Here is an 11830-nt window from a genome sequence, read left to right on the forward strand (position 1 = left end):
ATGATTGAATGCACTTAACTTCAATCTTTAGTTGGCATCCATTTGATGGGATTGGAGAGAAGATATTGATTTGAAAACCATTCGAGTGTTCCTTAGAAGCTTGCACTAGGTGGGTGGAGCTGTTGGTGAGATTACATCTAGTAGAGTCCAAGTCATCCATGATTCCTTTCATTCGCAATTAGAAGTAGAAGTAGAAATAGAAGTTATAAATCTAAGTTGGAGTTGAAGTGGAACAGTTGAACTATATTTTCATTGCATGTGTGATCCATTGAATGGTCCATTTGTGATAACCAACATATCACATCATAAAACTAAGTAGAGTTCACAATTAAGAAGGAACCTTGAAGTCATTTCACGATCTTACCTTGCAAGCTTAGCATGAGAGATGACCTTATATCAAGAAAGGATTGCATGTTTGGTGTTTCTTCTAGAAACATTAAGTATTTGATTTTGCATGTTGTTGTGGAACAAAACTCACATCAACGCATTCATTGATGCATATCAATGTGCAAGCATTAACTGAAATAAAGTTCATATAATACCATTCAACCACGCAAGGCAACCTTGTAATTAGCAAGTACCTAGTAGTTTGGTCTAAGCAAGTTCACAAAGGAAACATCCAAAATATCTTCCATTCAACTAAACAATACTTTTAATCTACTCTAAGTGAGATATTAAAGAAGCCATGCAATATTCCAAAGCAACATAAGTAACCCACCACGAAGACCAACAATGAATCAACATTTAATTTAATAGCCTTCTGGCAACAATTTCAACAAGTCTCCTCCTATTCTACTCTCTAACTAATTATAATCTCTTCTCTAATGAATCTTCTATGTGTGGTGTGTGGAGATATTTATTTCCATATGCTCTCTTGATCTTCCTCACAAGATCAAAGTTTTCTCTTGCCTCATAATATCCTAGTCCATAGAATTCAAGCTCTTCCTCTGTTGCTTCAACTGTAGTTGGTGATAGGCAAGTCTCACTCCCAAGAATGCAACAAAGTACAATCCCTAGCTTGTGTTTGTGCTTTAAAATCTTGTCATAAGCAAGTACTTGTCTTGCCACCTCCATGATCACCATCTTATTGGTAAGATATCTTGGGGAGCTTCTTAAGGAAATCAGTACTTTCTAGCACTTGAATGAATCTGAACTTCGGATTTTGGATGACCCATGCTTCTTAATCAATTTCTTAACTTCCTTAAATTATCTTCAATGTGGAGTTTCCTGTAGTTCTTACAATCTTCATGGCAAATGCATCATTGAATACCTTGAAATATTTGTTGTTATAAAGGTGCAGCTATAGGTAGCATTCATGCACTAGAAATTCTTCTGTTGTGATTCCACATCATCTCAAGCTTGACAATCTTGGATACTTGAACACCATGGCCAACATGTAGACCAAATAGGATTTCAAGTAGAATGTCTTTGTATTCGTTATCATCCTCAATTGATGATCAAGGTTGTCACTGATTATCTTAGCCCATTCAAACATCACCTCTCTTGTGGATATCTTGTTTATGAAGTAGAACATCCAAGGTTCAAAGATGGTTCCTTGAGGCTCTCCAATAACCACACTCCACATGACAATGAGATCATCATAATCTTCCTTGAAATCTAATTTGGTTAGCGTGGACAACTTCAAAACTTTGGAATGGTGACCCCATGGTCCGACTAGCCACTCTTCATTCATCTTCTTAGCACATGCACCCATTTGACCATTATAGCGCTTTAAAGCTTGCTCCTTTGTGATATGGTATATTGAAAGTTTCCCTAATTGCCTTTTCTGATAAGAGAGCTAATACTTTCTTGTCTTTCTCTCACTTTGTGATATGGTATATTAAAAGTTTCTCTAATTTCCTTTTCTGATAAGAGAGCTAATACTTTCTTGTTCTTTCCATAGTGGATTGCCTTCATTTGAGGATTGTAATGCATTACACATTCAAGGACAAGTTTGGTGCATGGCATGGTAGGAAGAAAGGCAGTTGCCTGCACAATACCATTCTTCTTGCCATTTTAGAAGGATTCCCTCTAAACATTGTATCACTTGCTCGGAGCATGTTGGCAAGTCCTAGATTAGTATCCCCAATATTCTTGTTCTTCATGGTGAAACTTGTCTCAAGCATCATGTCCTTGGTATCATTCTCTGCTTGGTGCTGTCTATCTTTCTTTGAATTTGCAGCCTTGGCTCCCTAGCATGTTTATATCCCTGCCATCAAAATTCACAATTAGCTTTGACTTCTAAAATTTTATTAGAGAAGTAATTTTTATTTTGAAATAATTCCATCAAAAGTAATTCATTCAAGTGCCTTGGTCAATTAGAATTCAACTTGAGACATTCCTATTTTCTTCTTTTATGAGATTCCAATCATCTTTTCATGAGAAAACTAGGAATAAAGACGTGTTTAACTGATTTGAATTGAAATCCAATTGCCTAGAGTTCTGATTTTATTGGCAAAATACTTTCAATTTTATTGGCAAAATACTTTTAATCATGCAACTTAAAATGAAATTAGTTGAAATCTAGAAAATAAATAAGTTTTGCAATGTAGAACATGCCCAGATTTCGTTTTTTACTTTATCTCTGATTTTTTTTGGTGGTTACTTTGATTTTTGTGCCACAAGATAGGTTGCTCCCTCTTCAAGATAATTTACTCCTTTTACAAGACAATTTGCTGCCTATAAGGAGATAATTCGCTATCTACAATGAAGTACTTCACTGTCTACAACAAAAAGAAGATTCTCAGCTAACTGCAGAGGTATATCTGCTTGTGTTCAACTTGAAAATGAATCCCTCCTTCCTTCCTTATATAGGAAACTTGGAATTTGAAAAGGCAAGTCCTTTTGGGGGCAGACTTGAACCTTTTGAGCCAATAAAAAAATTTTACCTTAATCATTTTTTCTTCCTTATGTTGGCCGACCTATTTAGGGGAGGCAAATGAAAATTTTGATCATTAACTACCAAGTAATTCGGACCATGTCTCCTTTTATCGCTTTGATCCAAATCTGGGTGGAAATTTGATATATTGGAGGATTTAGAATCCTAGGAGGTAGGTGGATTCTTCAACCTCCTAGAGATTTTTTTCTTTCTTCATTCAAACTCATTTGATTCCTCATCCTTTGCTTTTGGTCTTAGTTCAATGGCTAAATCAATCAATCTGACTTTTCATCTTCCTGTCAACATTCTATCACTCCTATCCCATTATTCTTCATTCTTCTTCCTCATTGTGCAAACTGAGGGTTTGGTTTGCATTATAATTATCATTAACTCAAGGCAGAGATTCCCCAATATAGTTGGGCGAAATTTAGGGTGGTGAGAGGATTCAGAAGCCTGGGAGGTAAGCAGATTCCACCACCTCCTAAGGATTCTTGTTTCAAACCTTCCTCATGTTTTCATAAAGGCCATTCAAATATCTCATCATTGTCTCCTTTGTGCTCATTTGGTTATGATTCTGAGTTGAGATTGGGAGAATGCAATTGCTTAGTAAGGGCAAAATTATAGCCCTTTCAAGGATTAGGAATCCTAAGAGGGCAGCAGAATCCACTGTCCCTCTAGGATTTTCATTTTGCATCTGCTCGTTACCTCAACTTCTCATGTATTTACATCTAATATTCATTTCCTTCATCTTCATTATTTTCCCTTTGATTCAGATCTGACTTCCTCATTGCAACTTATCATCAATTTCATGACCTCACCCTTCTAGATTTGATCCCAACCTCTATGTGTATTCATGTTTTCATCATTAATGCAAGGCGGAATTCATGAGTTCAATTAGGAATATGAATATGTCTTCTCCATACCCCCATTCTCTTCTCTCCAAGACTAGGCAGAAATCTTGGGTGTCTCAGGATTTTGAATCCTGGGAATGCAACGGATTCTGCTGGTCCCCAAGCATTCCTTTTTCTTTGTTTAACATTGCCATTTGTCTTCCAAACTATCAGTACTTCTCCCTTGATGAATCTACCACTCAATGTCATTGTTTTACTTTGGGTTGTCATTCTAATTTGCCTTAAGTTGATTGGAACTCTGGGTGATCAGATAGGCAGGTGGAATTCTTGGGGTCACTGAGATTATGAATCCTAAAAGGGCAGTGGATTCCGCTGTCCCTCTTGCATTTTTCACTTCATTTTCATCACCAAACTTGTCTTGCAAAATCTCCCTATTTCATCTTCATTTGTTAAGCTGATCAAAAGGCAGAATTTCCATTGTTTCTAGGATTGTGAATCCTAAGAGGAAAGTGGATTCTGCTCCCTCTAGAGGATTCTTACTTGACATCTTCCTCAACTTTTGCCCATTTGGATTCAGTTTGTGCTTGCTTTGGACCTCAAGTTTGCTCATCGCAATCATATTTGGAGGAGGAATTGAGTTTGCTTTACTCTGTGATCTCAAGTAACACCCTCCGTTCCTTATGTTTAAGGGTAGAAACACTACCCTTCTGAGGACTGGGAACCCTAGGTAGGGAGCAGATTCCCCCCTATCTCAGGATTTTGACATTGTCTTACAATTTCAACTCTTGAACTTATATTATACCATTTTCACACCCTCTCACCTCTTCATTATTGCAATTTGGTTTCAACGAGGATTGGTAGCTATTTCAATCTGAATTGAACATGTCTTGAAGTCTGATTTCATGATTGTCTCCACTTTTCTCAGTCTGATTTTCAATTTTCTCCTAGAAAATGAGCCTCTATGCCATATTGCTCACTTATCAACTTAAGACTTGAATGCCTAGGCAGAACTTGAGGGTGGACCAGGATTTTGAGGCTTGGTAAGAAGGCGGAAATCAGAGATAGGCAAGGATAATGAATCCTAAGTGGCAGGCAGATTCCACCATGCCCTGAGGATTTTGCCTTCTATGCCTCGTTGTCTCATACTTTATTATTTTAAGCATCTCCCAAGCCCTCTCAAGCCTAATGAAGGGGATTTGCAAGGAGTAGTCTCATCTTTGGTTGTACTTGGTCTAATATTTGACTTGATTGTTAACACCCCCACTTGTTCATCCTCATCATTTTCACCTTGCTCAAAGTCAACTGACCCTATTCTTGAAGAAGGCTTCACTCTCAAGTCCAAGGACCTACCGGTTTCAGACTTTTTCCCCTTTCTCTGCTAAACTCTTCTCACTGAAAAAAGACACTTGCCAAACTCCCTATGCGCCTAAGCAAACTGGAGCTGCAAACAAAAGAAGGGATCGCCATTTGCAATGGGATGAAGGCATGGAAACCTCACAAAAAGTAGCAGTGATCAAAGCATGAAAATTATTTGACAAAGGCTTGGTTTTATTGTTATTCAGAACCACAATCATTCTTGTCAAAATATTTAATAGGCTTATTGATATATAACATAGAGATTTTTAAGCCTTGGCAAAACATTGAGATGTGTCAGTGTCCTGAATAGTCGCACCTAATACTGAATTTTTCTTGTTTATCAGGGCAGAGAACTGTTAAACAACTAGAATTTACCTATTAATAAACTCAAGCCAGCTATCCGAGAAAACTTTCAAAATATTTGAAAATATAAGTACAGAAAGTCTTCTCCATGAAAAGTGTCATCTGCATGTTTCATCAAATCAAACCAGGCTTAAACAGAAGAGGTCCTTGAAACCCTGATACTAGAGCTTTTAATATTTGTAAAGATTGGCATATTGAAGAAAACCTTCACACACCATTTGGTTTTTAAATTAAGGAAAGCATCTTGCCAGGGTTTTCAAGTAGGAAAGACAAAATCATTAGAAGCATCAAGTTGTGAAGTGGCTTTCTTTTCCTGCTTAGAGGAGGATATCAAGAATTATGAAAAAAAGACACATACATACTATTTTTACTCCCTGTAAATTGTAAGGCATAATAAGCTGAATGAATTGCTAAAAGCTTCCATGAATTGACTAGAATTAACCCAAATTGTGATATTTATTACTTTAATGAGACATACATCGGTGAAACTGGTCATTCTGTATATAATAGGATTAAAAAGAGGAGGATTTTGATATAAAAGATGATTCGGTAAGTCGGCTATTACAGAGCAAACATTTTATAGTATTATACCAATCACCATTTTTGCATTGAAATAACATAGCCTCTCAAAAGATAGCTTAAGGAAATTATAAAGATTCGCAATAATGCTCTTTATCTGAAAGCGGAAGGATTAAGGTCAATCATGTAGACTAATCATTAATGAATTAAAATCAACCATCTTAGATGTGTAGCAGTACATAATTGTTGTAAGATAGAAATTGGTAGCAATTGCTATCTCTTTCAAATTTTCAATATTTAAAAAAAAATATAGTATTATACCAATCACCATATTCGCATTGAAATAACATAGGCTCTCAAAAGATTGAGGAAATCAAAAAGATTTGCAAAATTGCTCATAATCAAGTGGAAGGATTAAGATCAATCATGTGGACTAATCATTGATAAATTAAAATCAACCATCTTCCATGAGTAGCAGTACATAATTGTTGTAAGATGAAGATTGGTAGCAATTGCTATTTCTTTCTAATTTTCAATAATTTAAAAGCACTATGAAGTGATGGTCATTAATTAATTATATTTGTCTTTCCAAATGGCAGAACGTAACAGAGTTATGTATAAAGAGCTTTAATCTACAGACTACAACCTATATACACAATTTTCCTCTTAACGATGGATAACGGAGCATGATCTTAGATGTCAAGTAAAAAATTTCCAGCATGGTTCTTGTAAAACTTTGTTTTATTATCAAAAAACTGACCAACAGCCACATAATAAGGTGATCCAGAAAATGTAAAAGGACTGATATATACTGCGCCAACAGCACACAAACCGAGTAAGATGCCTAAATTCACAAAAATTGGATTTGAAAGGGAATATATACTAAAATTTCAACAAATTTGATGGTCTTCTAAGGCTGAATCAAAGAACGTTACACAATTAGAGACACCAAAAGGGGGAAAACTCTCTAACTTACGGTGAATCTTGGTCCTCCGAAAGAGTAAACTTGCTGACTAAAGGAACCGCCTCTGCTTGCATTGCTGACCAACAAATTCCAAATAAACATTGTTAGCACTTGCATGGAGATTGGAGAGAGAGTTTGCGGTGAAAGCATTATGCTTGGCTGACGTAAATCATAAAGATTGTCACCGAGATGATGTAGATTGTGAGACCTAGGGCTTCAACCACTCAAGCATGAAAAAATAATTACAAAAGAATCTCATTTATACATACCGATTACTAAGAGAATGCTTGAAATAGGACGTTCCTCTTGTTGCTCTTGAGGCTCAGTTGGAACAGTTTGCGTTGGATCTTGTGAAGGCGCCATCACTGATCTAACACACACTGTTTACAGGTCGCAGTTTCGATTCTTCCAGCGCTTGAATGGTTTTGTTTTCCTTCCAAAATTCCGAAGCAGAATCCTATTCTAAAAGCCTGTGTACCAGTTTATATTCGAGTCTCCGAAGACCCTTTGAACTGGTTTTATACGATAAAACTGACCAATAAAATCATGCATCGAATTCGTGTAGCACTAGTGCGGGACTGGGACCCACGAAAGATCTAGTGGGATATAAAAAAAAATAGTGCTCGTGTCCAATGGAGCTCCACCACGTTGTGGCCTATTTATGGGCCTAGGTTGACTGGTAGAATATAGAATGTCCCGGCTTCAAAAAGGGCAAAAAATGTATATTGGTTATTGATAATTGTGTGGGAATAAGATATAAACGTAGATATATATGAGCTATTTAAATAATGTGAGCAATAGGTAAACAAGGACGCATAGCGTCAAGTTCCTGCCAAAAGCTTATAAGATCAAAGTATTAAAATATTAAAAATGTATGCAATATAGCTAGGTCCCGTAGTTGTTCCAGATCTTGCTAAAGTAGCTTATCCAGATCTTTCTTCCGCTATTGCCTTTACAGAAAAATATCCAAATTCTTATGTTCGTGCCCTTTCAATAGTAGGGGATAGACATATTCTGACCCAGGTTTACAGAGAGGAGGGTATCCATCTTATATATTATATAGTTATACAACCAGTCATCTTAGTAGAATGTCAATTGATTTCTTAATACTTATATATGTTTAGCTTAAGTCTTATATAATTCAAGTATTTAGATTCTCCTTTAAGCAAAATTAAATTGTAATTTACAATGTTCAATTTGCAACTTTTACAAAAGAATTTTATTCTAAGACTTACATGTTTATATTACTACTTTATGACTTTTATTAAACGTTATTTTTATTTTTTGTAATTAAAAAATATAAAGATAGAAAAAAAGATATAAAGCTTTATTTCTTTATTTGTTAAACTAATTCACATTATAAAACTAGATTTTCCAAATATTTACATTGTGGAAAAGTCTAAAGTTATGGAGAAATATATTTTAATTTAATTTTTCAAGAAAACATATGTCAAAACATGAAGAAGATATTCTTACATATTGTCAAACTTATTTATTTCATTTCAGCAAGTTGTCTTATCATATTAATGGTAGCAAAGATATTCTTACATATTGTCAAACTTATTTATTTCATTTGAGTGAGTTGTCTATCATATTAATGGTAGCTATAAAGTTTCAACCAAAAATAAATAAAAGTGAAAAAATAAAAGCTAACTCATGACTGTAGCAAGGATGCAACCAATAAGATTAGAAATAAATACTTTTCTGCAAATTAGTAAAATATCAATATATTTTAGAACTATATAGAGTTAAAAGTTTTTGAAAAATAAAAGAATATGATTGGATACTTTAATTGGAAAGTAGCATTTCACTGAATGCTATAGTATCCTGCCTTCGGCAGGAACTAATAATAATAATAATACATTTATATTAATAAGAGATAAGGTTGATAATTAAATTGATAGTGTATTGTGATTTTGAAGTTGTAGTGATGTTTTTCATATCTTCAAGGTTTAAATTTTATTGGGATGCTAGCTAGACTTGTCGTACGGAAAACAAAAATTAAGATTTGATTTTGAGTTCTAAGTTAAATTTACTTAGTAATCTCTTTCTTTATAGAGTTCAACTTCAATAATGATCTCATTGTTTTGGATCAAAAGTGTTTACTTTGGAAAAAAAAAGATAGGACTAGAGTTGAATTGAATGTGATTGTTAGATATCATAATTATATATTGTTATAGATTTCAAAACATTGAAATGTTGTCAATGTCATGTTAATTATGTTGCCCACAACATAGAAATTCATGTTTCTAGTCTAATGGTTGTTTCAAAATCTAGGTTTTTTTAGAAAATTTTATGGTCATTTAAAACTATTTAAATTACATATGTGTCTATTAAATTAATATTTGTGTGTCCTTAAGTATCAATTGTGTCTTTTAGTGACTAGAACTTTTGTTTGAATCCTTGAACTATCATTTCATGTTCTTCCTAGTACTCTTAAATACTCCTTTGAGTGCTTTAGGTGTCATTTAATTTTTTGCCCATTTTATTTTCAATTTCTTATATGATTTGTAATTGTGTTTTAAGTGCATTGTGTAATGGTCTACCATGATTGTTAATGTAGGTGTCATTCATATGTAGCAAGTTTTCTTTTTACATCCCTCGTTCGTAGAATTGTTAAAATTGCATTTTAGGAGATGTAATGTTCCCATTGGAAATATGTATTTTACATATATCGATAGATTAATGTAATTTGTTATGAAACTGTGAGTGACAAGTTTTTATTATATTGGCACCCACACACACATTTGTGTGTGTGTGTGTGCGCGCACATGTGTGTATACAAACATGTATTTATAAAGTTACACTATCAACTATATGCATGCATGTGTGTGTGCACGCGCTTGTGTGTGTGTGTGTGTGCGCGCGTGCCCGATACAATTATATATTTTTGTGAGTGTATGTGCGCACCTGTGTGTGCCTATATTTATGTGTATATATTATACAGACAAACGCACACACACACATACATGCATTTATATTTGTGTGTGTGTGCATGTATAGACAAACATGCATGTTATCATTAAATTTTCTCAAATTCGATTCTAATGATTTTGTGTTTAGTTACATATTCAATCTTATAAGAAGGGTCATGAAGGAATTTCAAGAATATAACTCGATCTTCTTTTCACAATGTGTAATTGTAAAAAGAAGCAATTTTGCTAAGCTCTAATGGGAACAATAAGAATGAATTATCATAACATAAAGAAACTGGATTTCATTCAATACATTATTCATTCAAGCCAAGAAAATCTTTAGTTTTGGATGTGATTCATTTGAGCCAAGCTCATATTATGTTAACATACCAAGGTTCTAGATTATTGAGTGGGGAGGGGTGAATAAGTAATCCACCAACTTCAAACTTCAAAAAATAACTTATCAAATTGATTAACCAAAACCAAACTCATCATAAATTTATTCATTCATCCATTCAAGTTAACTTCTAAAACTTAACCATAAAGAAACATGTAGAAGCATCCACAAGTAACACAATAACATAGAGATTTTTATCATGGAAACCTTATGTCAAAGGAAAAAACCACAACAGGAATTGATAGCCACAAATATTTTGCACTCTTCTAAAATGCACAGTGTTAAGGGGTTGGCCCTATTAGGAACTTCTAATAACAATGTCTAGTTAAGAACAAACCCAGTTAAGAGTCACCTGAGCAAGGTATTTACCTCTAGTCCTATTAGGAGCTTTACCCTATTAGGGGTAACCATATGAAAGGGTTTTCTAACTTGAATTAATGAGCCACTTGGTTAAAGGAATTAACTTCATATACTGCTAAAGATCTTACTTACCCTCTTAAAATCAACCTTGTTTAAGGCTTTTAACTTGTCAACCTATTAGGATTAACCAATTATAATGATCCAGAAATAACCATTTGCATTGCTTGAACATGTCATTTTTAGTTCACCGTATACATCTCCTAGTAGGCTTTTAACTACCATCTTGATTGCAAAACCCTTGTCGATCACAACCGCTGATCTCTTCTCTCACACTCTATAAAATAACTCTTTTCCATATACATATATGTTTCATTATTACGTAACTCCAATCCTAGATGTATTTGTTAGAAATAATAGTCCACCAAGATAACTAAGAGAGGGGGGGAGAGGGGGGTGAATCAGTTATCCAATAATTAAAACATTTATCAACCTTAAACAATCTTATCCATTCAACCAAAATAAATAGTAACCATAACAAGGTGCACATAGACAATTACACCAGATATCTTAACTAGGAAAACCCTTGATCAGAGGGAAAACCCTGGTGGGAATGATGCCCATGAGATGATGTATTAATATAAATATTCTTTGTTAGAGGATAGACCCTATTAGGAGCCTATTACAACACTTAGTACATATGAGTCCCTGTTAGGAGACTCTGAATCCTTGTTAGAAGATTCCAACCCTGTTAGGAGTTGTAGAAGATAGAAGGACCCACTGTCCAAACAGCTCCTGGGGTAAGACCATTAAACTCATTGTTCAACTAATCTCTCAACTATTCCTTACAAAATAATTGTGTGTATTGTACTATAACTTCTTTCCTCTGTCCTGTCAACCATACCAATCACTATCAGATCTTGTAGGCTAGGTCACGAACCTCGGATCCAAGTATCAAACTTTGGATCACACAATAAAACCTTGGCAATGAAGTTTCTTTCACTTCTACTCTGCACTACTCAGCTTCACATTCTGCTCTTCAATCATTCGCATTCATCCATACTTCCTTTTTTATGATAAAGGAAATTGTCCTTCGTTTATATCAAATCCATAAAACAATTCCTTGAGTCAGTTGTTATGCCTTCTCAATTAATTATTATAGGACTACATTAAGAACACATTACACTTAGCGATAACATTAATCTTTTGCCTTGCAACTTGAATATCTTT

The 11830-nt window shown here is 34.5% G+C and overlaps 1 protein-coding gene across 2 annotated transcripts in view; it reads right to left on the reverse strand.

Annotated features, from left to right (window-relative positions):
- The window catches only part of MTN1 (methylthioadenosine nucleosidase 1), a 93911-nt gene extending 86402 nt beyond the window's left edge, over positions 1–7509 (reverse strand). Inside the window, exons 1-2 of one of the 2 annotated variants that reach the window (XM_089828783.1) lie at positions 7201–7509; positions 6944–7007 (exon numbers count right to left, since the gene is read on the reverse strand). In XM_089828783.1, the coding sequence (XP_089684909.1) occupies positions 6944–7007; positions 7201–7294 (158 nt within the window). In that variant the 5' untranslated portion in view covers positions 7295–7509. The remainder of the gene's footprint in view (positions 1–6943; positions 7008–7200) is intronic. The other variant, XM_089828784.1, reaches the window with a different exon arrangement.
- Positions 7510–11830: the final 4321 nt, after the last annotated feature.

The sequence above is a fragment of the Cupressus sempervirens genome, chromosome 5 (genome assembly GCF_028749045.1).
Source record: "Cupressus sempervirens isolate cs-2001-9-10 chromosome 5, ASM2874904v1, whole genome shotgun sequence".
NCBI classification, from domain to species: domain Eukaryota; kingdom Viridiplantae; phylum Streptophyta; class Pinopsida; order Cupressales; family Cupressaceae; genus Cupressus; species Cupressus sempervirens.